Source organism: Bos taurus, chromosome 17 (genome assembly GCF_002263795.3).
Source record: "Bos taurus isolate L1 Dominette 01449 registration number 42190680 breed Hereford chromosome 17, ARS-UCD2.0, whole genome shotgun sequence".
Lineage (NCBI taxonomy): Eukaryota > Metazoa > Chordata > Mammalia > Artiodactyla > Bovidae > Bos > Bos taurus.
Window position 1 is genome coordinate 52,307,182 of NC_037344.1, and position 27,207 is coordinate 52,334,388.

Genomic DNA, 27,207 nt, shown 5'->3' on the forward strand with positions numbered 1-27,207 from the left:
AACAATCACTTAATACCGACAGGGACGTGAAATTTATTTGAAATCGATGTTAAGAATTGGTTGTTCTTATTCTGGGGAGTAGCCAGACCTCGGCGTCTGGAATGATCTATGTGCTTAAAAATACCACTCGCCACCATTTTCTCCAGGTAATTTTCCATCCCTGCCCCCACAGTCAAAGGGGGGGGAAAAAGTAATTCCGCAATCCTACCTAGCTTTAGAGAAAAAAAGAAAAAATTAATCGCTACAGCAACAAATCTCCAGGCACCGCCAGCGCAGCAGAAGAAAGGGACCCAGGTGGGCCTCGGGCGCTGCCAGGACCCCAGCCCCCCAAACTTTGCCAAGTTGCGGGCGCCTAGTGCGCCCGGAGGCGCGGGGCGCGGCCGCGGGCGGCACCGCCCCCTGACGCCCGGCCGCGGCGCGCCGGGCCGCCCCCTCCCGGCCCCGGCCGGCCCCGCTGGCTCCGCTCAAAGTTTGCGGCCGCCCCTGCGCCCGCGCGCCCGCCCGATGTATGGGTGATATACTGCAGCGGGTGTCAGGGTGAGGGACGGCCATATTTGCCGGTGCGGCCCGAGCCGTCAACAACAAAAAGTGCGCGGGAGCTCGGCGGGCGCACGGACGGGCGCACGGACGCCGGGACCGCCTCGCCGTCGCCGGGTCTCGCCGCCGCCGCCGCCGCCGCCCTCGCGGGCCGGGCCCCGCTGCGCCCCGGCGCACCCCGCCGCTCGGGGGGATGTCTTACAAACCGAACTTGACCACGCACATGCCCGCCGCCTCCCTCAACGCCGGTGAGTGAGTGCGCCCCGCGGGCCGCGCGCGCCGCGCCCCAAGTGCAGCCAAGTTGGGGGCTCGCGCGCCCGGCCCCGGCCCCGGCTCCCGGGGGCCCGCGGCGGCCGGGGTCGGCGGGCACCGGGTCCCGGCCCGGGGCAGCGCGGCCGCCGCCGCCATGATTCCGGCGCGCGCGCTGCCAAAGTTCGCGGGTGCGCCCCGCGCCACGCCGGGCCTGGGGTCGGGCCGGGGCCGGGGCCCGGGTCGCGGGCGGCCGCCGCGGTCCCCCCCACGCCGGCGGCCGAGGGCTCGTGGGGAGCGCGGCGAGCGAGGGCGGGGGAGGCTTTCTCGGCTCCTTTTTCCTCCGGCTTTTGGGCGGCTCGGCGAGGGCCCCTGCCGGCGGGAATCGGGAGCGGCCCGGTCGCGCCGGGAGCGGGGCGCCGGGAGCGGGGCGCGGGTCCGCCCTTGGGGACCTGAGGGGCAGGCCCGGGCGGGGGGTCCAGGCGGCAGGGGTGCACGTGAGCAAGGCCGGGCCACGCGCAGGCGGCGCTGCGGGGCTGCGAGAGCGCCAGGTTGCAGCCGCTCCCGAGGGCGGGGGGCCACTGGGGTCACCGGCGGTGCAGGGGAGGTGGTCTGTGGACGCCCGCCCGGCCTGGCGTGGGGGAGCAGGTGCCCAAAACGGGGCGCACGGGAGGTCCCCTCAGGCGTGCGCGGAGTGAGAGAAGTTGGGGAAGACCGGGGGCTTCGGAGTTGCCTGCAGGCAGAGGGCGGGGGAGGCATTGCAGCTGGGGTCCCGGCTTGGAGCCCCCAAGTCTGGGTTTAGAGGGGCCTCCTCCAGGAGCCGTGCTCTCCCTGTGCTGGGGCTGAAGCTGGGCGGTCCCAGGAAACTCCTGCATAAGTTGTCCGGCAGCTTTAGGCTGAGCCCGGGGGTCTTGCCCCAGAGACCAGGGCGGGGGCGGGGTGTGTGTGTGGGAGGGGGCACGCGGGGTGTGTGTGGTTGGTGGTAAAATTTTGTGGGGTTCGTAGGTGACTGACTCGGTCCCCTCTCACAGAGGTTCTCCTTTAGACTCTTGGTGGGAAACTTCCAAAAAAGCGAGGTGCATGGAGGTGGGGGTGGCAGCAGGGGCTTGGCAGGGAGGAAATGGGCCTCGCTGGTCAGAAGTGCCACGCTGGCAGTTGGCCGAAAGTTTTGGGCCTTGTCTCCTAATGTTGACTCGGTAACTCCAAAATCTGAAGGGCGCCCCAGAAAAGCTCTAAGTGTATATGCATGTATGTATATACCTATACATAGGTGTATATAGGGGTGTGTATGTTTAACTTCTTAGACAGAGATTTGGGGATTGGAAAGGGTTAAGATTCAGGGTGTGGATGGCTGTGGGGTTAGATAGTTGAGTTGGTCAAGTGTGGGCTCTGTCTGAGCCCCAAGAGAAAACGGCCCCTATTTTCAGCTGAAATGTTCTCATCTCTGGGGTCTGCACACCTTAAGAAGCAGGCTTTGTAGCCAGTGTTTCTCACTGCCTCCCTCATGTGACTCTGGGGTGGGATGGGTGGAGGGTCTTGCTGCTGGCCCAAGTCGGCGGGAAGTCTCAGGCTGCCCTGGTGCAGTTGAGGCAGGGACCCTGAACCTGGCGCTTTGGGGACTGGGGTCCCAGAGGGAGCAAGTCACCCGCTTAGGCGCCCTGAAGCCCTACTCTGGGCTGGCTAGCACCTGTGCCCAGATGGTCTTCCTTCTCCTGTGGTGAACTCCAGGAGGAGCGCTGAGGTCTCCAGATCTCTGGTGTTCGGGTGAGGGGCCGCCCCTCCTCCGCGTGGACCCCTTTAGAAAGCCCGCATCTCCCTGTGCCATTTGCATCCAAGATGGACTCTCCGCTGCCGCTCCTCCGGCTTCCTTGTCATCATCCCTCACGCCCTCCAGCCCTGCCTCCTGCTCGCGAGTTGCCAAGCCGCGGCCTGGCCGGCGGTGGCAGTGGCGGAGTTAGACAAAGCCCCCGCCTCCCCGCCAGAGAGCCCCCCCAGGCGCCCCAAGTGGCGGGAAGGCCGCCAGCTCCCCAGGCCCGGGCCGCTCTTTGTCTGGCGTGGGGGCGGGGAGCCGCGCCTGGCCCCAGGAGCTGCTGGCCTTTGCCAATCCCTCCCTCTGCTCAGGGCCCTCCCTGGTCCCCGCACACTGCGCGCATTGTCTGCGATGCTCTGAGACGACCGCGCTCACGCCCTGTCTGGTTTTCTCCTTGGCCTTGGGTAGCCGGACTGCCGGCCCTCTCTGTGTCTGCAGGAAGCTGTGGGCATGAGTGGAACTTGGGGCCCCTCTGCCAACTCTTCCCAGGGCCACAGACACCCCCCTCTGAACACTGAGCAAAGGACTGGCTCAGAGTCGGGTCGCCTACCTCATCACCCAGGTGGTAGGAAAGTCAAGCTCTGGGCTCTTGCCTGACTTCTCCTCCACACCGCTCCCACGCCCGCAACCCATTCCTTCTCCCTCTCTCAGGGCCTAACCCCAGCACTGTGGAGGAGCAGGTTCTAGAGCCTTTAGACATTCTGTTGGGAACTATTACCTCAAACAGATGCAGAAACTGAGGCCAGAGAGAGAAGGGCCATGTCTTAGGTTCTGCAGCCCAGTATGGCACAGCTGGCCTGTTTCCCAGTCCAGACCCTTGCCTGCAGGAGAGAGGATGGGTCAGGAAGACAAGACATACAGAATGTAGTAATAGGAGGAGGAGGGCAGGAGGTGGGGCAGAGAATGCACTCATCTCCTGCCCAGGAGCTGGAATCTTCTAGATGCCTTGAAGAGCTGAGCAGTGCCATGGACCACCCCCCCCCCCCCGCCCCCGCCCACTCTTGCCTTTAGCATCCCAGCCTTACAGAGAGAAGTGTAAGAACTTGCAGTCGTTGGGACTTGAACCCTGGCCTGGGGCAGTGAAGCCTGAGCTACCCAGACCACACTCACCACCCACATCAGAAGGCCAGGAAATTGGGGTTTGGCTGATGTGGCGAGGGGAGCTGGAGGGGGGCACCTGCTACGTTCCCTTGCTCTGGCCATTGCACACCCATGGTTGCCTCGGATGGTGTTAGAGACGTGAGTGTAGCTCTTTGCACAAGTGTGTGAGCAGCCCTTTTTAGAGGCATGGCAGCTGGGTGCTGTGCTCAGTCCCCAACTTAGAGGTGGCAGAATCTGTGTTTCCTGTCTGGGCATCCCATGCTTGGGCATGAATCTGGGCCCCAGTGGAGAAATCCAGGGCCAGTCAGGTTGGGTACAGAACTGTCCCCAGCTCCTGGACAGAGGGACAGGTGTGAGGTGTTAGCCTCTTCTGTGCTGTGTGGCCTTGGGGCAGTGCCCACCCTCTCTGGTCCGTGTTTCACTCTCTGCAGTGAGGGGTTCCAGGGCCCCTTTAGCTCTAGCAGCCTGAGCCCCTGAACTTCCTTCCTTTCCTGCCCCTCCCCTTACCCACACCAGATGAGCAGCTGGTCGGTTTGGCCGGCCTGGCACCAGCTGTCCATCCCCGGGGCCAAGTCTGCAGAGCCCGCTGTGTGCGTGAGGGAGAAGAGAGAGAGAGAGACCGTTTGGCTCTGGGGGCGGGAGGCAGAGGGGAAGCTGCTCCCAGGCCAGGCGTGGAGGAAGGCGGGCCGCTGCTGAGGAGGGCTAGGTAAATTCTCCATGGTTACCGCTGTTTGTAATTCCGCAGGACATCCTTTACCCGCTAATGGCCACTTGGACGCCATTATGGGTCTGCTTGCTTCCAGCTCCTGAGCTGGAGCTGGAATATTCCTTGCTGCGGACCTCCCCATCCCCCATCCAGGAGACTTCATTCTGAGCCAGGCCCTGGCCCCACGTGGTCCCTCCGCCGAGGGACAGCATCTTCTAGTGTGACAGTCCATAAGTCGGGTCTTACTCCTCCCCTCTGGGGGCATAAGCCATCCAAGCATAGATTCAGACTGGCGAGAGTCTGGTTCCCTCTTTGGAGAGGAGTGACGGGAGCTCAGAGAGGTTGAGGGACTTGCCCAGGGATACACAGGCTGTGATGTGCTCCTGATTCCTGACTTGGTGTCCAGTGAGCTTCTCAGGTGGCACTAGTGGTAAAAGAACCACCCCCCCGCCACCTTCAGCCCCACCAATGCAGGAGATGTGGGTTTGGTCCCTGGGTCGGGAAGATCCCCTGGAGGAGAGCATGGCAACCCACTCCAGTGTTCTTGCCTGGAGAATCCTATGGACAGAGGAGTCTGGCGGGCTACAGTCCATGGGGTCACCAAGATTCAGACACGACTGAGCACACACACACACCAGTCCCCAGCCAGGGTTGGGCCTCAGAACTCTAAAACCTTCCCCTGTCTTCCTCACTGTAGAGTCTAGCAGAAGTCTGGGCACACAGGAGATGTATTAGCCGGAGTGTGGACCAGCCTTAGTAGTAGGTGGGCTCTTGAGGCATCCATGGGTCCCTAGGGTGTCAACCTCTGAGGCGCAGGACCCAGGAAAGGAGACTTGAAAGGATTAGGCTGATATTGCAGCAGATTTCTTCTTTGTTCCGAGTCCTTGATGGCATGAGTGGGAAGGAGCTCTGGGATTGATTAGCAATGTCTGCTGGGGTCGGGGGTGTGAAGGGCAGCGGTCTGTTAGCTCCTTTTTACTGTCAGTCCTTTAGGCCAAGTGTCAGCCACCACCAAACTGGAGGATGGGAGGAGGGTTCTCTGTCCTCGGAGACAAAAGACCATTGTTGACGGCACGAGTCCTGGGCAGGGGGACTCAGAGTCCTTACCTTGGCAATGGCTACAGTTAGCCAAGGCTACTGGATTACTGACTTCTGTCTCATCCCCCACAGCTGGGAGTGTCCACCCGCCCTCCACCAGCATGGCAACGTCCTCACAGTACCGCCAGCTGCTGAGTGACTACGGGCCACCATCTCTCGGCTACACCCAGGTATGGCAGCAGGGGTGATGCGAGGTGTGGGGGACCCTGGGGGCGGCCTGGGCACGGAGGGGAGGCAGTGGAAGGAGTAGAAATGATGGAATGGCGTGGTTACCCCAGCTTCCCCAACCCAGGGCGCTGCTGGGCTCGTGTTCGGGGCTCAGGGCCTTGGAATGGAGAAGTGGCGAGAGGTTCATGGGGGACACTGAGTGACAGGAAGGGGTGGGAGAGCCCAGGGGCGCTGGCGGCCCGGGGAGCCACCGTCCCCATTGGGCCGCTGCCCCGTGTGTGTCCCTGGCCGGTCTCCTCGTGCCTGCTGCCTGGGCAAGTGAGGTCCGGCCTGGACTCTGGATCTGAGCTTGGACGGAGGGGAGGGGACCCTGTTCCCACTCACTCGCCACAAGATCACGGCCCCAGCAGGGAGGACGGGGCCCGAACCCTAGTGGAGCCCAGGTGGGTTCCATCAAGAGCTGGTGGCCCCTGAATTTTACACCTGGTTCCACTGGTCACAGGGCTGTGACCCTGCCCCCCTCCACCCCAAAACTAGCCGAGACTGACTTTCCCCTTCGGGTTGGGGGGGGCCATCAGTGGAGGCAGCTTCCCCTCCTTAGGAAGTGCTGCCTTGAGGGGGGCGGGGGGGAGCCTGGGCCACCAGCCGAGAGATTCTCTCCCGTGGCTGCAACTCGTGTTCCGAGGTCGCCACGGAGTTCGGCCCTGCCCTTGGGGATGAGGTGGCGGCCCGCTGCCATGCCCCGCCAGGCCCTCCTGCTCCTGGAGGGGAAGCGGGTGGGGTCGAGGGCCCCCCTGAAGAGGTGGTGGCTGGAGGACGGGGCCAGGCGTGGCCTGAACAGACCCCGAAGCGCCCCGGCCTTGAGGCAGCGGCCAGAGCAGAGGAGGCAGGATCGAGGGGCCCAGGGGAGGCGCCCAGAGGATGCCGAGGAGCCGGACAAGGAGAGGAGGAAGGACTGGGAGGCCAGGAAGCAGAGGCGACAGAGGCGGGGGGAGCAGGCGAGGGCCTCCCCCAGGGGAGGTGGCTGGCCTGATGCAGCTGATGGGGGCGGGGAGGCCCGAGCAGGCTGGTGGGAACTCGGCCCCACTGATCAGTGTGCTTGCTGGGGGCAGTTGGATGGGGGTCTGGAAGGAAAGGGTTTCTGTGTGGTGGACCCTGCTGGTGTTGGGAGGAGGGAAGACTCTAAATACATTCTGTTTTCTGTCTGGGTGGCCTTGGCAGTTTTTCTAGTCCTGCTGACCCCCAGGTGTGTCGTCCATCTTGGCCACTCACTCTGGATCCCCAGCCGTCCTGGGTTCAGTTGCCTAGCCATGGCTCCTTCCAGGAAATTCTCAGTGATCACCTTTCTGTCGACTCTTTCTTTCTTATTTGAGATGATCAGAGGACTTTCTGGAGACTGCTGGGTGGTGGCCTTGAGTGTACGAGGACAGTAGAGAGAGCCGGCTCCCTGGTCTGTAGTTGTTGCCCAGAGGGGACGTGCCTGCCCGCAGCGGAGGCATCTGCCCTGGGACTCTGGGCCGGGCCGCCCTCCCTCCACCCCGCTGCCCCTGGGCTCGGGCCACTCCCCTGCCCTGGCCCCGTGCCACTGGGGTGCAGTGGGGTCCTGACTGTGGCGTTGGGGTCAGGTTGGGTGGAATCCTTCTGAACGCTTTCCTTTCTGAATCCAGGGCACTGGGAACAGCCAGGTGCCCCAGAGCAAATATGCTGAGCTGCTGGCCATCATCGAAGAGCTGGGGAAGGAGATCAGACCCACCTACGCGGGCAGCAAGAGTGCGATGGAGAGACTAAAACGAGGTAAGTCATGTACCCTGGACTCCCCTGGTGGGTGATGCCCTTCTGCTGGCTGACCCCCGGCACTGGCTCTCTACCTGTCTTGAAAGATCTTTTGGGGAAAACGGAGGGTGGCAGACAGAAGCATCCCCTATGGCACAGGGGCGCTCATTTTGTTTCAGAGTGATTGTTGAGGCAGCATGAGCTAGACTGTCCTGGGGATCTGAAGGGAAGAGGTTTGGCGGCCAATTGTCAGATGAGGCATCTGAGAAGGGAAGCCCTGGGACTTCCCTGGGTGGGGGTCCAGTGGTCAAAATGCTGTGCTTTCACTGAAGGGGGGTGCAGGTTTGATTTCTGTTGGGGAACCAACATCCCATAGGCTTCGAGACCAAAAAAAAGCCTTTGTACCCAGATCCTGCAGCTCTGCCTCATGCCTGCCTCACTCCCGCTGGCCGACTCTGGTCCTGGGAGCCCCAGGCAGCCCAGTACAGCGGGCCCCCACTCTGGGGGAGACCTTGGGGCCACAGGGGCCCGCATTGCCCGGTGCTGTCCTCTTTGGAACGGGGCCCCAAGGAGGGGTGTGGGGCGGAGGGTGAGAGAGCTTTGAAGTTCTTTCGTGACTGAAGAGGGAGGGAGGGCGGGAGGCTGGTGTCACCAGGAGAAAGGGACTCACGTGAAGATGTGACTGGCCAGCTGACTTCAGAAGGCAGTGAAATAGGTTGGTTGCTGCTTCACGAAGTGAAAAGGGAGTGGAGAGGAGAAAAGGATTTCTATTTTAGAAGGTGGCAGTTCAGAGCATGGTGGCTTATGTGCGAATTTAATTTTAGGAGGGTTTTTTCTTTCTTTTAAGGTTAGAGAAGCAACTTTGGAGAAAAACGAAAGAGGGGAACATTCTGTGGCTGTAAATCTGGGGCGTGACAGCAGGGGGGCGCGGCGGTAGTCAAGCCATGGCTCTAGTGATGGGCAAGGCTGGCTGAGGACAGGTGGTGACTACCTCTGTAAAGAGACTGATTGCAAAGCCAGATCAGAGAATAACAGGCATTGGTGTGGGAAGGGGAGGCTGGCAGTAGGGGCTGGAAGAGGCTTTGGGGGAGAGAATGAGCTTAACCCCAGTCCAACCGCAGGGGTCAGGGGGGTGTCACTCGGCCCAGAGTCCGGGTAAACTGGAGTGCTGGTTACCTAACTGGGCATGCCTGTGGAAATGCTGAGCCCCAGAGTTTGTCTGACGGGCTATCTGCAGCCACCCAGCGAAGCTGGCGGTTCAGGTCAACACGTGGATACACCTAGCGACTGGTGCAGGGCGCATCCTGGGTGAGCACCTAGTCCCACAGTTGCCCTGACCAGTAGCTGAGGGAGCTTGCCAAGTTTACATCATAGCAAGGAAGGAGGGTCCTAGGGCATGGGGAATCAGGCACCAAGAATGCTATTTGCGTTTTTATTATTCCATTTTTTGGCTGCACCACGCAGCATGCAGGATCTTGGTTCCCCAAGCAGAGATGGAACCCACGTCCCCTGCAGTGGAATCGTGGCGTCCTAACCACTGGACCACCAGGGAAGTTCTTATTTGTGTTTTTTGTTTGTTTTGTTTTTTGGTGCCAAAACCTGAGAGTGAACATTTGTGGTTTTTAACGATGGAAAAAAACTCTGTGACATGTCAAAATTCTGCGAAATTCAAACTTTAGGGTTTAAGTAGAGACTTGTTGGAACATGGTCACACCCATCGCTTGTGTAATGTCTGGGCCCTGTCATGGCTCTGCCATTATATGGCAGAGTGGAGTAGCTGTGATAGTTGGCTGTATGTACGCCCTTTGCTGAAAGTCTTCAGAAGCTCTGGCAAATAAGATTTGTGAGGTGGGGATACCTGAGTGACTTGGGGTGTCATTCCTAGGGCCCTCTCAGGGTCAGCTCTTAGAAGGAATAGATTCTTGGTGTCGATTAAAATGAGGTAAGTGTTTCATGAAGTTTAGTAAAGCCAAAACAAAAACAAAACCGAAACAAACGATAACTCCCAAACCATAGTGATAAAAGATGAGGGGAAAATCACATCGTAGATGGCACCAGTCCCTAGCAGAAAGGATGAAGCAGTGGACCAGGGTGGACTGATTGAGCCTTTGTCTTGTGCCCAGATCTGGGCAGGCTACCTGACACTCCCAAGTCCTTTTTAGAATTTAGGAAAAATAATGGTTTGAAAGCTCCATGGTGGGCTTCCTAGGTGGCACTAGTGGTCAAAAACCTGTCTGCCAATGCAGGAGACAAATAATGTGGGTTCAGTTCCTGGGTTGGGACAATCCCCTGGACAATCCCCTGGAGGGTATGGCAACCCTCCAGTATTCTTGCCTGGAGAAACCCATGGACAGGAGCCTTAGAGGACTACAGTCCATAGGGTTGCAAAGAGTCGGACACAACTGAAGCGACTTGGCCTGCAATCTCTGTCACGGGTCCTCACTTAAAGAACTTGGGTGGAGACACTTATTCCTGGCATCTGGATGGTAACATGGTTTGTGTAGCGAGTAATGTCAGGAAAAGAGCTTGCTGGTTTGTCATCTTGAGCATGGGAAGAAATACTTTAAGGGAGATGTGATGAGGAATGTTGGCTTTGAGGGATAGGATGAGGTTTGGGTCGTAGAATGCAGGTCCCACGTTCTTTCCAATCTTAGATTTCTGCAGCTGGTCGTGGAAGGACCGCTCTCCACTCCTGGAGTTGGTGCTGCCCTCTGATGCCCGTCTCTGCTTCTCTTCCAGGCATCATCCATGCCCGAGGATTGGTGCGGGAGTGCCTGGCTGAAACGGAGCGAAACGCCAGGTCCTAGCTGCCTTGGAGCCTGGAAGGTTTTCCCCTTCTTCCCAGAGAAGTTACGGTTCACCTCCCTTGTTCAGATGAAACTCTTGTTTTCAAAATGGTTAACCAGTTCAGTTTCTCCTCCCCCGCCCCTCCCATGGTTCACTTAGGCTCTGAATCTACAGTCTCTTTAAGATTGAGGAAAGATTTTGAAATTGATTAGGAGTTACATTTGAAATAGTTAGGAACTTCCCAGGTGTTTGTGGTTTTGTTTTCTTTTTTTAAAAGCGTTGATTCAAAAGATGCACGTAGAAGTTACCTATCTCACAGCAAACTAGTTTTGACTCTAAGATACCAGTGTCTGGTTTTCTTTTGAATACATTTATGTTAACCCAGATTGTTCTGTGTTCCTTTTCACAAGCTGATACAACTTCAAGTTTTTTAGTAGTACGGACTTGACAGCACACTTAACCTAGGAGCCAGTCCCCTCGTTGCCATACGGTATAGATTCTGCTTAATGTAACTTCTTTTTTGCTTAAGCATATTTGCATGATTAGTGCTTTTGAAGTCCATTCTAAAATGCACAAGTTATAAATACAGAAGAAAGAGCAACCTCCCAAACCAAACCTAACAAGGACCCCTGAAATTTTTCCTAAGACTGTATGTAGATTTCAGTTCTGCCTTTTCTGAGGGTTGACCCAAACATCTGGAAGAAAATGGAACTGTTTGCGTCTTTGTATTTATTACTTGATGTAATAAAGCTTATTTTCATTAACAGCTTGTATTAAGATGTGGGTTCCTTGAATTCTTGGTGATATTTAAAAAAAAACCAGCTCCTCAGTGAGAGGTGGGAGAGACTTGTCAAAGGGCATTTTCCTACCTGGTCCAGGAAGGTTTGGTGTGACAGTGTCAGTAGGACAATGGGCCAGGGATGGGATGTGTGGGGTAAATCAAAGGCAAGGATCGGGCGAAGCTGCACAGTGGATGCATCTTCACGACAGCAGGTGTAAGTGAACGCCAGGAAGGAGAGCAAGAGTAGAGGCCGTGTTACTTTTCTCTAGTTGCGGTGCACAGGCTTCTCATTGCGGGGGCTTCACTTCAGCAGCACGGGCTCCAGGGCACAGGGGTTCAGTAGTTGCGGCTCCCGGGCGCTAGAGCACAGGCTCAGTAGTTGTGACACGTGGGCTTAGTTGCTCCGTGGCATGTGGGATTAGGAAGCCCTTGATTCTGCCCTTCCTGAGCTCACCTCCCTTAGGCCATTCCGTGTTTAGGAACTTACCCTGTGAGCATTTTTTTTTTTTTCCATATAATGCAGCTACTAAACTCCATCTGGCTACTTACCCTGTTCTCACCAGATGGTAAGAACTATTTGTCCTCGTGCTGGGAAAAGTGGGTTGCCTGGGATGTCCTGAGAACTCATGGGAACCCCAGGAGTGCCTTCCAAAGGGACTTTGAGGTCATCCTTCCTATATTCCTTAGGCACTGATCCCCATGTAATGAGGGCTTACTGTGGTGAGAGGTAAGGCTAAGAGAAGGGATGTGGTCAGTTTTCCAGGTACGAGGCCAGGCCCCAGCCATGATAGCTCTAAAGGCCAGTAGGTGGGTATTAGGGAGCTGGCTTGTCTGCATCTCCTTCATGGACATAAGAAATTCACAAAAATTCAAGAAGGGAGACAGAAATTAAAGCGCCTGTCCCTCTTGTCTGAAGCTCCCCCGAGTTTCCCATCCACTGTTACAGTCTCTCATGTACCATTCCAGATGCTTCTCTTGGCTACCTTCTAAAAGAAGGTTGGAGATCGGAAGGGTCCTGCACATTGTGGACAGAGGTCCAGAGCCTTGCATGGAGCTAAGCTTCCAAATCAGGCCACTGCCAGGTGAGAAGAGCCTTACCTGGTTTCCTTACAAGTCATTTTACTGGAATGCGTGCAGTCTGGCTTCCCTCATGGCTCAGTTGGTAAACAATCTGCCTGCAATGCAGGAGATCCAGGTTCGATTCCTGGGTCGGGAAGATCCTCTGGAGAAGAAAATGCTAACCCACTCCAGTATTCTTGCCTGGAGAATCCCATGGGTAGAGGAGCCTGGCAGGCTAGTCCATGGGATTCCCAAGAGTTGGATGTGACTTAGCGACTAAACCACCACCACCATGCAGTCTGGTCTTCAGTGAAGAAATGAGGCAGGTCCTGTGTCTGACCGTGGCCTTCTCACCTTATGGTTTTCGTTTCCTTCCTAGTTTTTGCTTAAACTCCAGATGGGTTCTAATAAACCAAGCTAATACCCACGCCTAACCCTCCCCCTCCCCCACCAACAATCTGTAAGGTCAAATCTGGCTTGAGGGATGGTATTAAGCAAATTCACAAACCAGGTTTCTGAAACCTCATCTCTCATAAACTTACTACTCGTAGATCCACGTACAGGGAATGATGTGTATGTTTCCACAGCAGAGTGGTCACTTGTCAACAGTCTTAAGCTAATGGGGTAAATGGGCAGGTGGGCTACCAACCTGTAAATCTTCCACCATCTTGTTTTCTTTTATTCTCTTAACCTGACATGAAGCTAACGGACATCCACGTGTCAATGATCAGTCCCAGCGGATGACAAGGAGGCACTAAAAATGCTATTGTTTGACTCAATTCTATCATTTTCCCATAAGAAGTCTGTTAGTTTTTTTTTTCCTTTCAAAAATACTTTCACTTCTCACTTTTGGTGATAAAATATGATACAGTCACACAAATGTATAGCTTAAAAGGGGATATGCTTCTACTTACCGCCCTGGTCAAGAAAAAGGACTCTGCAGCTGCCCGGGAGGCCCTCCAAGCCTCCTGTCACCATAACCTTTCCTCCCCCACAAAAGCACCCCTGTTCCTTCTCCAGTAATGACTTCCTTGTGTTTCTTTATAGTTTTATTCTCAGAGTCTAAATCTCTATTCGTGACAGTCTGTCTGCCACTTAGAGACTTGGCTGTCTCTGGGGCCCGGCACACACGCTCTCCTCTGAAAGCCGCCACCCTGGAGGCCAGTCGGCAGGTTCTTTCAGTCAGAACCTGCAGTCCTCTCCGGGCACATTTTTACTGGATTCCCATTGTTCTTTCAAGAGTTTCTTTTTCTCGAGGGTTTCCTTTGCTCTTTTTTTTCTTTCTTGCTTTCTCTTCTCTGCCTCGCGTTTTTCTCTGCAAACGAGACTGTTTTCGCCATTGTAGAAGACGTCCACTTTCTCTTGCAGGATTCTCCGAGCTAGCTTTCTGTTTTGGTCAACGGATCTGGTCTGGTGGCACTGTAAGAGAGGATATTTCATAATGTGAAACTGGTGTGTCCTGGGCAGGACCTTGGGAATCATTAGACAACCTCATCCCTTTACAGAGGGGTTGGGCCCACAGGGGCAAAGCCACTTGTCAGGAGTCCCAGCGGTCAGCAGCAGGACAAAGGCCAAGCCCCTTCCTGCCTCTGCTCAGCCCGTGCCCAGTCCCACACCCTGGCTGTTACATGGCTTTCACTGTGACCATGCCAATATTTGGAGTGTTGTTTTGTTTAGAAGTAACAGTAGCCTTCAAAGAAAGTCCCCAGATAATTTTGGAAATGTCAACCAGTATGTCTAAGCAAGCCCTCTTGTGTGTCCCGTTTATAAACTTCTGTCTGAAGGAGGAAAATAGCCTCTTTTGGCATTAGTGGTAAAGAACCTGTCTGCTAATGTAGGAGACGTAAAAGACGTGGGTTCAATGCCTGAGTTGGAAAGATCCCCTGGAGAAAGGAATGGTAACCCACTCCAGTATTCTTGGCTGGAGAATCCCATGGACAGAGGAGCCTGGTAGGCTACAGTCCATAGGGTCGCAAAGAGCTGGACACCACTGTGGTGACTTAGCATGCACGCATGTGCTATTAGTCAACCATGATGTTCATTATGTAACATCTCATAACTGGCGAGTGCCTTGCAAAGCTAATTTATTTGATAAATTCTGCTAAATTAGGGTGAAAAGATAACATTTTGAGCAACTTTGGAGTAAGCTATATGAAACAGGTTAAACATTTAACTATGTCAGGTTTCAGAGTTTTATTTGTGGCTCATGAATAACAGTTTTTTTGAGGAGGAAACGAAAAATGATTGAGATTTTAACTAATATGCTCAGAAATATGGCAGCAAAGAACAGCTGTCAGGACCAGACTCTGGGTTTGGTCCGAGTTGACTCTGGCAGCTGGAGGAACCTCTCTGGGCCTCAGGCTCCACCTTATGAGCGTGGGCTTATAAAGATTAAGAGTTAACGTGAATGTGAAGCTCTCAGAACAGGGCCGGCTGGCAACATGCTCACATGATATGTAAGTACTTGCTAATGGTACCACTGGTGTAGGAAAACCCGCCAATCCTCTCTCCACTGCGCCTCTAGGCTTGTGCTGCCTTCAGGGCCCTGGGGCTACGGGACAGACCAGCAGTTCCAGAGCCAGTGAGCCCACTACCAAACCAGGAAACAAGAGAAAGCAGTACACCCTTTCTTAGAGTGCAGCATGTGTTGACGGCTGGTGATGTTCAGATCAGTGGTTGGATTTTTATATTCAGGAGGCTCTGTCGGCCTGTTCTGCTGAGGGTTGACACCAGTTTGCCTCGTTACCTCATTCAGTCCTTCTCCAGAAGGGCAGGTGTCGCTGACATTTACCAAAGGGGGGACAGAGAGACATGGAGGGTGCAGCCATCTGAGTCATCAGCCAGGTGGCTAAGGGCTGAGCCTGCTGGCAGACAGCCTGAGCCTGCTGGCAGACAGCCTGGGCCCGCGGGCTGCTTGGGGGCCCGGAGCCCATGTCAGGGCCACAGACAGAGCCCTCTGCAGCCCAGTGGCTTGACAAGAACCGTGGGGCCTGCCAAGTTCAAGGACAGCAGCAGTAAGAGTACAGCTGCACAGGATCCTGGGAGGGGGTTCCTGGGGCCGGGCCCGAGACCCACAGTCCCCCTACTGCTGGGGGCCACAGCTGTCACTCAGGAGAAATCAGGGGCCCCCGAGACCACCTTCCTCTACCTTGACGACGATGCCCGAGGGCACGTGTCTCAGCACCACGCAGTTGCTTGTTTTGTTGGTTGCCTGGCCCCCTGGACCGTGGCCTTTCACGAACTGCTCTTCAAGCTCACGCTCGTCCAGGGAAAGCAGTGTGGGGCGGTCCTTCTTGCCGGCCGCCTGCACTGGAGTGGCCACCGTTCCTGGGGACAGGAGTGGCAGCTTCTCGCAGAGCCGGAGTCCCCAGGGCACCGGGCAGACTCTGGTCAGTGGAGCGGGAAAACGGAACAGACCCGAGGTACTCATGGCGAGGGGCTCTCAGGACCTGAATCAGACAGAGAGGAGAGCCTTCAGCCTTGTCTGCTCTCAAGATTAGATGAACTTCTTCAGGTTCTAAGATCACCTCTTATGCACCAGTTCAAAGGCTCACCACCCATCTGGCAGGCAGGGGATTTAGGAAATCCGTGCAGACAGGACAACCGGCCACACACACACCTCTCCCCGGCCCTGCACTGTCTGTAGTGTTCTCAGCACAGCAGTGCATGCCCTGCCGGCTGGTAAATATTTTCTTGTAAAAGGACCGAAAATATCTTCAAAGCACCCAGAGGTGCCGTTTTCTCAGGAAGGAGAGGCTGCGAGTGTGAAATTCAAAAGCAAGGGGCTGTAATTTGATGAGGAAATACCCCAAAGGACACCAAGCAAGACTTAGAATCTGAGTCAAGTGACATGATTTAAGTGTGTGAGAATCTGTGAAGTCAAAATGGAAAGACGACAGTATGTGGTGGTCTGTTTTAGAGCTGAGTTTAAACAGTCTGACGCAGTAAATATCACTATCAATCAATGTCCTGATTGTTGTTTTTTAATGTTTCCAGTTTCATGGATTTGAATAGGAACATCTGTTCCCTCAGAAGCACTGCCAATCACAGGATCCAACCAGCACTCATCCTTAGTGCTACCAAATCCACTGATTTTTTATTAAGGTGCCTGTTAGGTTCAAAGTAAAAGGCAAGGGAGAGGGAGGGACATGAGGTCAGAGAGCAAGATGCGGTCTTCACGGAGCTCACAGAATTTCTCCCAGTCAGAGAAGGTGTTCAAGAAGAATGTGAGAGCTGCTGAACGGGAGGTTTCAATAACTACTCAAGATTAGCACACAGCTGAAGTGTCTTAGTTGACAAATGAATGGAGAATAACAGCCATGACGATGTGGTGAGTCCCACAGGCCTCCACTGTTTTTCGAGGGAAGGCAGAAGATCTGAAAGGCATTGTTAATTTTCAGAGGCCTACGTACTCTCCATGTGAACGGGGCAGGGGTGTGTGTCACAACCTTGGCCCGTTTTCTCATCTGAAAAATGCAGGAGAATAAGCCCTCTTCACTGGGGCTGCTCCGGTGGCTCAGCGATAAAGAATCTGATTGCAAGGCAGGAGCCACAGGTTTGATCCCTGGGTAGGGACGAGCCCCTGGAGGAGGGCATGACAACGCACTCCAGTATTCTTGCCTGGAGAATCCCATGGACAGAGGAGCCTGGTGGGCTACGGTCCATAGGGTTGCAAAGGCCGACATGACTGAAGCAACTTGGCACACATGCAAGCCCTCTCCATGCAACCCACATAGGTTTTGAGTGAACTCAGAGAAAAGAGTAGTATTCTGGAAAGGGCTTCATTGATACTCCTGAAGGTATGAGACTGGTTTTTAGCAAAATCACCCAGGTGGATTTGGGGAAGTACAAATGTGCCCCTCACTTAAATACTTCTTGATCGAGGATTCTGTAGACACTGAAAAGAGATGTAGAGTTGTTTTTTTTTAATCGTAGTTGCTTTATGTCTTCCTCTAACAACTGCTTCTTGTGAGGCTCTAGACAGCTGCTTTTACCACTTGAAACCTTGTACATTCTAGCTCATGGCAACTGGTCTCTAGCACAGGTAGGAACTGGAGTTTACCTAAACCAACTTCTTCAGCCAAAAGTACTTAAGGTCTACCAAGTTATTTTTCACTGGGTTTCTCTTGGCTCATTTGCCTTTCACCCACCAGAAGTTCTGATGGCTGACGTCCACTGGGCCCCACATGATCTCTGGTGACCTTATGGCAGAAACATGCTAGTGGGTGTGGCTTCCTTGCAAATATGTGCATTTTCTAAAATCTAAGTGCCTATCTTAGTTATCAGTACAGATGCCTTGGGTTGTTTCCAGAATGAATACAGTATTCTTCATCTCTATGGAAAATAAATACAATGAAATATACTTTTCAATCTTTAGGCCAGTGCTAGTTTTCAATCTTGTAACTGACACTATGGTGCAAACCAATGGTCCACAGTCTTTTTTGGCAGACAGTTGTCTTCGTGGAAGACAATTATTCTATAGACCACAGGGGTGGAGAATGGTTTCAGGATGATTCACATTTATTGTGCACTTTATTTCTATTATTATTACATCAGCTCCACCTCAGATCATCAGGACTTAGATTCCGGAGGTTGGGGCATGCGGGCGTGCTCAGTCGCTTGTCATGTTCAACTCTTTGCGACCCTAAAGGCTGTAGTGGGCCAGGCTCCTCTGTCCATGTGATTCTCCAGTCAAGAATACTGGAGTGAGTTGCCATGCCCTCCTCCAGGGGATCTTCCCAACCCAGGGATCCAACCCATATCTCCTGCGGCTCCTGCAATGCAGGCGGATTCTTTACCGCTGAGCCACCAGGGAAGCCCCTGGGAGGTTGGGAACCTCTGGTCTAAACTCATATCTTCTTTGTGAAAAGTACAATGTTCCGTCAGTCCCAGTGGGTGATAATTAAGGTGGTGTTGGTTCATAAGACGCTCCGGGGCTACCAGGGGAGGTATTCTGAAACAAGAGTATGCCAGTGAAAGTGGTGCTTTAAAAATGGGTTCTGTTTATTGTGTGAAATATGTCAGAAGCATCCTCAGGAAAAGATGAACGATAAAGCCTTTCTCTGCCGTCTCTACAACAAAGAATCCGCTCCCCTATAAATGACTGAGTGAGACCAAGTCGATGTCCACAATTTCCTTCCCCTTATTTCTGCTTTCAGTCTACAGAACAGAATTCCTTTGTGTATTAGTGTCTGGTCCCTGGATTAGGTTCATGGAACAGGAGCCCAGTGCCTCTCCTGGGGCTGCCCTTCCGTTAGGCAATCTGACCAGGCAGGATGGAGGTAGAATACAGTGTGGCCACAAAGGAAAGGAAAGAGGTCTGAGATAGGGCGAAACTCCCAGACAAAGGGTAGAGAGGAGGAGAGCACTTTTATCAGCTGCTTTGTCGCCAGGTCGATGTGCTTCAAGTCTACCTTTCTGTCCTAGTTTAGAGCTGACACACACAGGAAGGTCTCCCACCCGACTGGAGTTCACGAAGGTCCCCAGTGTTCAGTTACTGGCTGCTTTGTCTAACAGCTAATTCCAACGGCCAATCGGATGATTCCAAATACTTTGAGTATCTCCTGGAGCTCTGGCTGGACTCCAAAAACGGCTAAAAATGACAAACACACCCGTGGCTCCACTTCCCTGAAGCTCGGGGAAGAAGACAGATTGGATTTCAGTTTTTGTGATACCCACAGAGCAACCCAAAGTCTTTGGGGAACAATAAAAGCAGCTCAAATTAGAGCTCATCCTGACATTAAAAAAAAAAAAGTAACAAGCAGTGTGAGTAAGGGGAAACCGGCAGTCCAAACAGCAAGCCCTGATTCCTTCCTGTTGGTGTGAGCCTCAGGCCTGGGTGGGGTCTCCACCCTGACTCCCCTCCGCTCTGCTTTTCCCTGGAGGGCGGCTTCTGCGCTAGACAGATGACTGCAATTTAGGTTAAAGCCGTGCTCTCTCACTTGGTCAAGCTGGAGATAAGAGGGCAGATGCCTTTACAACAGGGAACATTAATTTGCTCCATGAATATTTTCAGCATCTACTATATGCCTCAATGAGTCTGAGACTGCAGCATAAAATGGAAATGGAGACGTCTGTAAGTAAGGTATGTGCCAGAGCCTAGCATGGACGAGATGCCAGAGAGCAGTGGTTCTCAGACTTCACTGTGCCCCTGTCACCCGGAAGGCTGGTTATTCAGGACTTCGAAGCTGCATCCTAGAAGGTGCCTTTGTTCCTGATAGGAGCCGGCAGAGTCCTTCCTCTGGCTTACTCGATCAGCCCAAACCAAGACAGACACCCAGCTCAGGGGTGGCATGCTCTGCTCTGGAATGTGGCCTGTGATTGGAGCACACACAGACTTTAAACAAGAGGCAGCGAGGTGAGGCTTGTTTCACCAATGGCTCAAAAGCTCTGGAGAGTGGTAAGGGGAGGTTACTACCTGTGCATCTTAGACACAGAGAAGGTATTTGAAATCTGGAAGGCTCAGGATTAGCTCTGGATCCACCTTCTGGATGCCATTTGCCTACCATTCACTGATGATGTTTTAGAAAGGTAGAGTACTAGTTTCCTCTTAGACACAACTTCTTAGTGTATCAACCTTGTGGGAATCATCCAAACTAAGCAAAGGAACAGGTGTGGAGATTCACTGAAATGGGGTGCTTTAGCAAAGATGGGGCTTCTCAGGTGGCTCAGTGGTAAAGTATTGGCCTGCCAAGCAGGAGATGCAGGTTCGATCCCTGGGTCAGGAAGATCCCCTGGAGAAAATGGCAACTGACTCCAGTATTCTTGCCATGGAGAATCTCATGGACAGAGGAGCCCGGAGGGCTACAGTCCATGGGATCGCAAAGAGTCGGATACGACTGAGTGACTAAACGACAACAATAGGAAAGGTGATAGTTCACACTTTCATGGCTCTAACTTTCATGCACAAATTCTTTAGGGATCCTGTTAAATAGGATGCAGCTCATTAGGTCTGGGGTGGGGCTTGACTAGTGACTAGTGAAGTCACTCAGTCGTGTCTGACTCTTCGAGACCCCATGGACTGTAGCCTACCAGGCTCCTCCGTCCATGGGATTTTCCAGGCAAGAGTGCTGGAGTGGGTTGCCATTTCCTTCTCCAGGGGATCTTCCCAACACAGGGATCGAACCTGGGTCTCCCGCATTGTAAGCAGATGCTTTTACCCTCGAGCCACCAGGGAAGTCCCCCACCAGGGGTGGGGCTTGAGACCCTGCCTTTCTAACCAGCTCTCAGGTAAGGTGGCTGCTGCCTGCAGTCCTGGCTCTTAGGATTATATGACTGCTGGGTAAGAGTCTTAGGATCGTGTTGACAATGATGGAGGTGGAGAAGGTGGAAAGGGAAGGAACAGGCAAGAGAGGAAAGACATTTGGAGAAAAGAATGAAATAAATGTCGAGTTGAGCAAAAAGAGCAGGTGAAATGGTCACGAGGGGATTGAGAAACTGGGTCATCTGAAAAAAAGAACACCAAAAATGTTGCTTCTATTGCATTAATGTTCTAGAACAGCAATGTATAACAGAAATACAGCACAAGCCACGTGTGAAATTCTAAATTTTCTAAGCCACACTAAAAAGAGTAAATAGCAACTGATGAAGTAAATTTCAATATACTTTACTTAATCCAGTACATCCCAAATATACTTAGGTCAACATGTGATCACTATAAAAATTATTGAGATTTCCTTTTTATATGAGGTCTGCACAATCTGAGGTGTGGCCACGCTCATAGCACATGTTGGTCTCGACTAGCCATGAGTGCTCACGGCTACTGTAGTGGCTAAGGGAGTTCTGGAGTCTTCCAATCAGTGTGGTCCATGGAGCAGCAGCGCCACCGAGAGCTTGTTGGGTCTGAAGAATCTCAGGTCCCACCCCAGGCCTTCTACATGAGAACCCGCGTTTTCATAAGATCCTCAAGTGATTCAGCAGCACATTCAAGTTTGAGAAGCAAAGGACACAGGAATTAGCAAGTTCTTCCAGCTGCTTTTCAGAGCTTGTTGTCTCTTATGTTGGTAATATTTCAGAAGTTGAGGCCAGAATGCAGCAGGGCTGTTTACCTGCTTAGTCATGGTCTTGTTTCCCCTTCCTGAAGGAGATAAACTAGATCTCAAAAACAATGATCTCATCAAGGGTGAAGAACCAAATTCATTGAGCTTTTAAAAAGACAAAATGGCCAGCTGATGGCACCAGAAGCTAAGTGAGAGGATTTTCTGCGAAATGCTTAATAATAATCTATAGTTTGAAAGTGTGTTTGGGGGACTTCCCTGGTGGTCGTGATTAAGAATCCACCTTGCAATGCAGGAGACGTGGGCTTGATCCCTGGTCTGGGAATTAAGATCCCACCTGCCATGACGCAACTAAGCCCGCACCACAACTAACTAGAGGGTCTGTGTGATGCAGAAAAAGATTCTGTATGACTCAAGGAAGATCCTGTGTGCTGAAACTAAGATAAGACCTGACGCTGCCAATCCATAAGTAAATACATTTGAAAAAAACCCAAAAGTGTGTTTTGGTGTTCCCTGCCAAATGGGAGTAAAGAGAAAGCACCCTTTCTTTCCCTTTCACATCCAGCTCAAGCTTCTGTTCCGATTACCTGAAATCCTCATGAAGAAGTGAAGTGAAAGTCGCTCAGTCACGTCCAACTCTTTGCAACCCAATCGACTGGAGCCCGCCAGGCTCCTCTGTCCATGGAATTCTCCAGGCAAGAATATTGGAGTGGGTTGCCATGCCCTTCTCCAGGGGATCTTCCCCATCCAGGGATCAAACCCAGGTCTCCAGCATCACAGGCAGATTCTTTACAGTTTGAGTTACCTGGGAAACCCAAATCCTCATGAGGGCTGGAACACATCCCCAAACAGAACCCCAGGGAACCGTGGCTCAGGCTTGACACAGACCCTGTCACTTCCTAGGCTGGGGGTTCTCCACTGAAGAGAAAGCACCGTCCAGCCACAGTAAGTGTTTCCAGAGAACTATTTCTCAAAAAAAAAAAAAGCACAATGGACTGAGCAGGAAAGGACAACAGAGCTGTCAAAAGGACAGAGCTGACGACAGAGGACAAGAGAATAAGGAGACCACTCCTGAGTTTGGTTTAAATTCAATAGGCTTACTGCTGCCCAGTTCTAAAGACAACTAATAAAGTAGATAAAGAGAAAAGCTTTCAATTCATACAATACCAACAGCCCATTCAGTTTTTTTTAAACAGAAAACGTTGAATCCACAATTACACCTTTCCTATTTGGGTGCATCACTGTGATTTTCTTCTATTTATGGCGCCTAACAGAACTCTGTTATTTATCAACTATGCTATCAAAATAAGACAGACACACAAAAAAGCAGCAATGATTACACTCCACATTTTTCTCGAAAAGTTGCAAAGACTCTATTAATGATGCCTTTTATTTGTTTAGGATGTCTGTTTTCAAACCACATTCAAATACATTATTGTATGTCATACAAATAAAAGATGAGATGCATACTATGTGGAATATTTCAGGAAGACTTATTTTGGAAGAACATTCCATTTTCTTAAACTAAATTTGTCCTTCCCAACCCTTGTTTCTTAACCTTTCATAACATCTCCAGATTTGTTCTTCCCCAAGCTCCTTAAAGAGTATTAGCTCATTTTCAATTTCCTCTTGACCCTTTCTCTCCATTATTTGTCCCTACTACTGACTACTGCTCTGTAGTCAGTGTGACCTGAGTCAGTGTCTCAACGCCATGATTTACTCACCGTGCAGCTCTGGCCATGTTTCCAAATCTGTAAAATGGAGGTTATACCACCTAGGAAGAGAACAAAAAATTGCACAGGTCGCCATAGATTTAAAGCACTTAGTGGTGCTCCAAAGCACACAAAGCTCAGCAACCTCTGGCTGACAAAACACAAGCCCAGTCTGCAAACGGATTATTTCATGGACTTATGTTTTAAAAGCTCATAGAAAAGATATCTAGAACATGACCTGCAAACTATTTTACTTGGTATGGTCCAATTTAAGAAATACTTGGGGACCATGCTATCATCAAAGACTCGCTGTTTGGTGAGGTCATAATTGTGGTCTATGAAATCAAGTGCCAGAGAGGTAATTATGATGCAGAGAATATAGCCTGACTTCCCAGCTGGTTTCAAAGTGAAAGATAAAAACTACCTTCATCAAAGCAAGTCCTGCTTTAAATATACAGATATTTAGGAATTATCTGATATAGTAAGAAAAATTATGAGGGGTAGGAAAGGTAAAAAAAAAAATGTACACCTGATATTAAATACACCATATTTAAATGTACACCTGATCATTTATTTTCATGTCCAGTGGTTTTAGTTTTAGAGTTCCTCATTTTTCCTGTGGGGGACAGCCCTCCCCAACCCCCATCAATGACAAGCTGTTTGGATATAAGAATTACTGACACCAAGTAACACCCTGGTTAATAGACATTAAATGCCTCAAGCAGTTAACAGCCAGTACTACTGAATAGCTTAATCTTATCCCAATCAAGGAGCTCCACTCAAAACTGTCATTTGAAGCCTTTATGGCAAAAGAGGAATACTTCAGCAATGCATGCTCAGTCGTTCCGTTGTGTCTGACTCTTTGTGACCCCATGGACTGTAGCCCGCCAGGCTTCTCTGTCCATGGGATTATCCCAGCAAGAATACTGGAGTGGGTTGCCATTTCCTCTTCCAGGAGATCTTCCCAACCCAAGGATTGAACCCACATTTCCTGTGGCTCCTGCATTGGCAGGTGGATTCATTACCACTGAGCCACCTGGGAAGCCCCACTTGAGCAATATGATGTTATAATAAAGTCATATGGTAATCACACTCTTATAAAGCCATAAAATATTAGTGTAAGCTTACACACAAGTAATGCAAAATCTCCAGTATGAGGAGAGGGAGGTTAAATTAGATGAATAGTTACTGGGCTTCCCTGGTGTCTCAGATGGTAAAGAATCCGCCTGCGATGCAGGAAACCTGGGTTCTATCCTTGGGTTGGGAAGATCCCCTAGGGGAGGGCATGGCAACCCACTCCAGGATTCTTACCTGGAGAATCCCCACGGACAGAGGAACCTGGCGGGCTACAGTCTATGGGATAGAAAAGAGTTGGACACAACTGAGTCACTAAGCACAGCACACACGGCACATACTTGTATTTCTAAAGCCTTCTCTTCCCTAGTTATTTTTATAAAGCTTCTTTTTAGTCCAATTAGTCAAAAGCAATTTCCACTCTGAATTTGTAAAAATTTAGACTCCTTCAAAGAGGTTAATTAAGAAATAAGGTGTGAGTACCTTTACCAAAATATTTCATATCAGTTGGTTAACAAGATAACTTGGTTAATCAGAATACTAGCTCCTGAACATGTTGGCTTACTAATTAATAACAGATTAATAGGTTCTTTGAAACTTACCTAAAATCACACTGCCAAAAACAAATGCACTGAAACTAAACAAAATCCATCTGATTCTGTATCGAAAAGCCATGCTCTCCTGCCTAGTGCATGATTAGGAACTAATATCCAGTACTCGATGTTGGGGTTAACATTTTTCTTGAAGGAAACACACCTCCCTTTGCCTGGAGCTGTCCCAGGAATCCACTCTCCCTTTCTTGTGTTAGTGCAAGATTCTACAGTATCTCAATTATAGATTTTTAACCAACTGAAATTAGCGGTAAAACTGCTTTTTGTTTTGTTTTTTGATGGACTTGAAATAGACATTGAAAATAGAGCCGTGTGCTTAAAAGTAATTTGATTTAGTCTAAGTATTAAACACAGTACTGATTGGTGGATTAACACAATTGGGAGGAGGATTTGATTTATTTACGTTTGAGATCTTCCATACACTGATAAGATTTTGGAGAGAATGAATTTTTACTGTTGAGACAAAATTGTTAGGTGTTTTTACAAGGCTCTGACCAGATGAAACGCCTCTTGGCAGATTTGTTATTCCAAAGGCAAATAACATCTGCTCCTGGCTTCTGCATCCTGCATCCTTCTACTCCTGCATCCTGGCTTCTCAGGCACACCTAAGGACAGGGCTAGCGATGAGCCTTTACTGGGGGTTCAGGACACTTAGAGGTAAATCTAAGAGCTGGAAGTACTTTAAAGTACTTTCGTCTGAAAAACGCAGACTAAACACTGCGTATGAGATGGGCTGGGGGGCCCACGGGAAGGGACGTGGGTTCTCTGTGGTCCTTCGAAAGGCTTGGCAGGAGCAAAACCCTCACAATGCCTAAAACAGGCCCAGCTGCATGATCATAGCTACCCAAGGCTCCGCCGAACAAGTAAATGAGCATCGATCCATTTGCCCTCCGGCTTCGGTGGAACTGTTTTCCCCATAACGGTGGGCTCTCGTCCTCGCCCGCCCCCCAAGTCCGTGAAGAGCCCAGTGCTGACCCCCCACCAGCCTAAGGTAAATCAGATCCAGGGACAATTTAGTTCAGGTGTACGGGCCGGCTTCATCTCACCGCCAGTGGGGTCTCCAGGTCAATGGGCGGCGCGACTCGGTCGCAAAACAGGGAAATTCAGGGATTCCAGCTCCCAGTCCTCTCTCCAGAGCCCCTGATGATCGTGGGCAACCGTGTGGATGCCGAGCTTCTCCACAGACGCTTACCTGACCTCAGGAATGGCCTTCCGTCCCCAATGTTCTAGAGGAACCGAAATCACCTCAGGAGCGGGATCACTAACTCGCTTCCCGGTCTGCGCACGCGCGGCTCTCCAGCCGCAGCTGCCCTCAGGCCTGAGAGCCCCCCCGTCTTACCTATTGCGCATGCGGGAAGCTAAGTAGTCTTTCCCGCGTGGCTGCCGTAGGTTCCCAGAGAGCCAATCAGAGGAGAGGACTTGACAGCAGGCCCCGCCCCTCTCGTTTCCCCGGCGGCTGACCTTCGTCTCTGGTGGGAGCTGGGGGACAGGAAAGGGAAGCCGAAGCGCTCGCCGCTGCACGGCCGTCTCCGCCCCCTTCCAAGTAACCAATCGCGACCAAGACGCCGGGCGCGCGCACGCTCCCTCAAGTTTAACGGTCGCGAGAGGCCGAGCGCCCGACCCTGACATCGGCAGTGGGAGCGGCGGCCAGGTAAGTGGCCGCCGGCCTGCTGGGAGCTGCCAGTCGCAGGGGACAGGGGACGCGACGTCGAGGACACCGAGCCAGCGGACCCCTGAGTGTGCTGATGGGTTAGGGCGGGGGAAGACAACAATCAGGTGACACCACCCCACCGGAGCCCGCGGGCGTGTGGGGGCTTTCTCTCGGTCCGTACGCCTTTTCTAGACTCTGTGCCCTTGAGTGACACCCGCGCGGCCCAATCGCTGAGCGCCTCTTCCCCAGGGGCGGGGGGCTTGAGGGATTTCGCTTTTCTTCTTTTTTTTTTTTTTTTGACCAGGTTCCTGGGCTTCCTTTGAGAATCAGTAATGTAGTTGTTGCACCGACAGTTTTAACTCCGGCCTCCCTGCTGACTACGATTTAGGCGAGAACCAGCAGCGGCGGTCTGGCTGTCAGCGCGAAAATGTCAGAATCTGGCCTCAAAACCTGAAATCATCCCTTCTTTCCCCTTCTCGGGTTCCCAACAAAGCAGAACGCCTGGTTAACTTTAATATTCTCAGCAGACCCCGTATCAGTCGTTCCCTTTCCTCCTAACTCCCTTTTACCCTTTTGGAACTGGGGGCATCCAAAGCGTCATATTTTGTTTGTGGGAGATACAAAAACGTCTCCGTTCTTATATCCATTCTCCATCAGGTTCTTAAAATTCTGCATTGTATATCTTTTTAAAAAAACTCATCCCCCCGCATCCCTCTCCCCACCTTCACGCTATGCTGGGGAGGCATCATCACATTTCAAGATGCATCTGGGTCTACTGCGTCCGGATTAACTCAACGGGGGAAATAATAGATGGGGTTGCATGCAGATCCATGTCCCCAGAGAGCTTGCGTTTTCCTGGTGGAAGACCAAGGTGATTTGAATTCAGGTATTTTCATTGCCAGATGGAAGGTGCGGCCCCTGAGTTTGTCAGTATCCTTTGTCGTTGGTGATGGGCTGAGTCACTGGGGAGAAATCCATTTAGCTAGGTCGGGTTACCCTTGGCCTTCACACCTGTCCCTGAAGGAAACGGTTCCTTTGTGAGCTGATGCTTTCTTTCAACGTTGTCCTTTGTAAAACCAGGCCGTAGAAAGTGG

The 27,207-nt window shown here is 52.0% G+C and overlaps 3 protein-coding genes and 1 long non-coding RNA gene across 18 annotated transcripts in view; 2 read left to right on the forward strand and 2 right to left on the reverse strand.

Annotated features, from left to right (window-relative positions):
- The first annotated feature begins 437 nt into the window (after positions 1 to 437).
- On the forward strand, positions 438 to 10,995 carry CDK2AP1 (cyclin dependent kinase 2 associated protein 1). 3 transcript variants are annotated; one of them, NM_001076369.2, is made up of 4 exons: positions 438 to 785; positions 5,574 to 5,671; positions 7,337 to 7,463; positions 10,182 to 10,993. In NM_001076369.2, the coding sequence occupies exons 1-4, from the start codon at positions 731 to 733 to the stop codon at positions 10,247 to 10,249; spliced, it is 348 nt and encodes a 115-aa protein (NP_001069837.1). In that variant the 5' UTR covers positions 438 to 730; the 3' UTR covers positions 10,250 to 10,993. The 3 variants fall into 3 exon arrangements, with proteins under 3 accessions (NP_001069837.1, XP_024833215.1, XP_059732141.1); XM_024977447.2 differs by lacking the exon at positions 438 to 785 and adding an exon at positions 1,180 to 1,337 and having other exon boundaries at positions 10,182 to 10,995; XM_059876158.1 differs by lacking the exons at positions 438 to 785; positions 5,574 to 5,671 and adding an exon at positions 6,376 to 6,667 and having other exon boundaries at positions 10,182 to 10,995.
- Positions 5,257 to 6,283, reverse strand: LOC132342611 (uncharacterized). Its single transcript, XR_009491065.1, has 2 exons — positions 6,054 to 6,283; positions 5,257 to 5,447 (listed from the first exon to the last, which is right to left on the reverse strand). It is a non-coding gene; the product is annotated as an uncharacterized lncRNA (long non-coding RNA).
- A 2,105-nt stretch (positions 10,996 to 13,100) lies between the features above and the next one.
- Positions 13,101 to 26,091, reverse strand: MTRFR (mitochondrial translation release factor in rescue). Of its 7 annotated transcripts, none has more exons than XM_059876344.1 (5): positions 25,655 to 25,742; positions 22,790 to 22,839; positions 21,653 to 21,870; positions 15,218 to 15,518; positions 13,101 to 13,488 (listed from the first exon to the last, which is right to left on the reverse strand). In XM_059876344.1, exons 4-5 carry the CDS (start codon positions 15,497 to 15,499, stop codon positions 13,252 to 13,254), a joined length of 519 nt encoding a protein of 172 aa, XP_059732327.1. In that variant the 5' UTR covers positions 15,500 to 15,518; positions 21,653 to 21,870; positions 22,790 to 22,839; positions 25,655 to 25,742; the 3' UTR covers positions 13,101 to 13,251. The 7 variants fall into 7 exon arrangements, with proteins under 7 accessions (XP_059732327.1, XP_059732328.1, XP_010812308.1 ...); XM_059876345.1 differs by having other exon boundaries at positions 25,509 to 25,742; XM_010814006.4 differs by lacking the exons at positions 21,653 to 21,870; positions 25,655 to 25,742 and adding an exon at positions 25,802 to 26,050.
- MPHOSPH9 (M-phase phosphoprotein 9) overlaps positions 26,016 to 27,207 on the forward strand; it is a 55,599-nt gene continuing 54,407 nt past the window's right edge. For 4 of the 7 annotated variants that reach the window (XM_024977315.2, XM_005217865.5, XM_059876059.1 and 1 more), the window contains exon 1: positions 26,050 to 26,113. The gene's annotated coding sequence lies outside the window, so the exon portion shown is untranslated. Of the gene's footprint in view, positions 26,287 to 27,207 lie in introns of all 7 variants that reach the window. The other 3 variants (NM_001278386.1, XM_015475477.3, XM_015475478.3) reach the window with 3 other exon arrangements.

Coding starts and splice junctions, on each gene's coding strand:
- CDK2AP1 (XM_059876158.1), top strand. CDS start 6,386: ATGAGGTGGCGGCCCGCTGCCATGCCCCGCCAGGCCCTCCTGCTCCTG. Junction 6,668..7,336: donor GACAGAGGCGGGGGGAGCAG/GCGAGGGCCTCC, acceptor TTCTGAATCCAG/GGCACTGGGAACAGCCAGGT. Junction 7,464..10,181: donor GATGGAGAGACTAAAACGAG/GTAAGTCATGTA, acceptor CTTCTCTTCCAG/GCATCATCCATGCCCGAGGA.
- MTRFR (XM_010814006.4), bottom strand. CDS start 15,499: ATGAGTACCTCGGGTCTGTTCCGTTTTCCCGCTCCACTGACCAGAGTC. Junction 13,489..15,217: donor CCTCGGGCATCGTCGTCAAG/GTAGAGGAAGGT, acceptor CCTCTCTTACAG/TGCCACCAGACCAGATCCGT.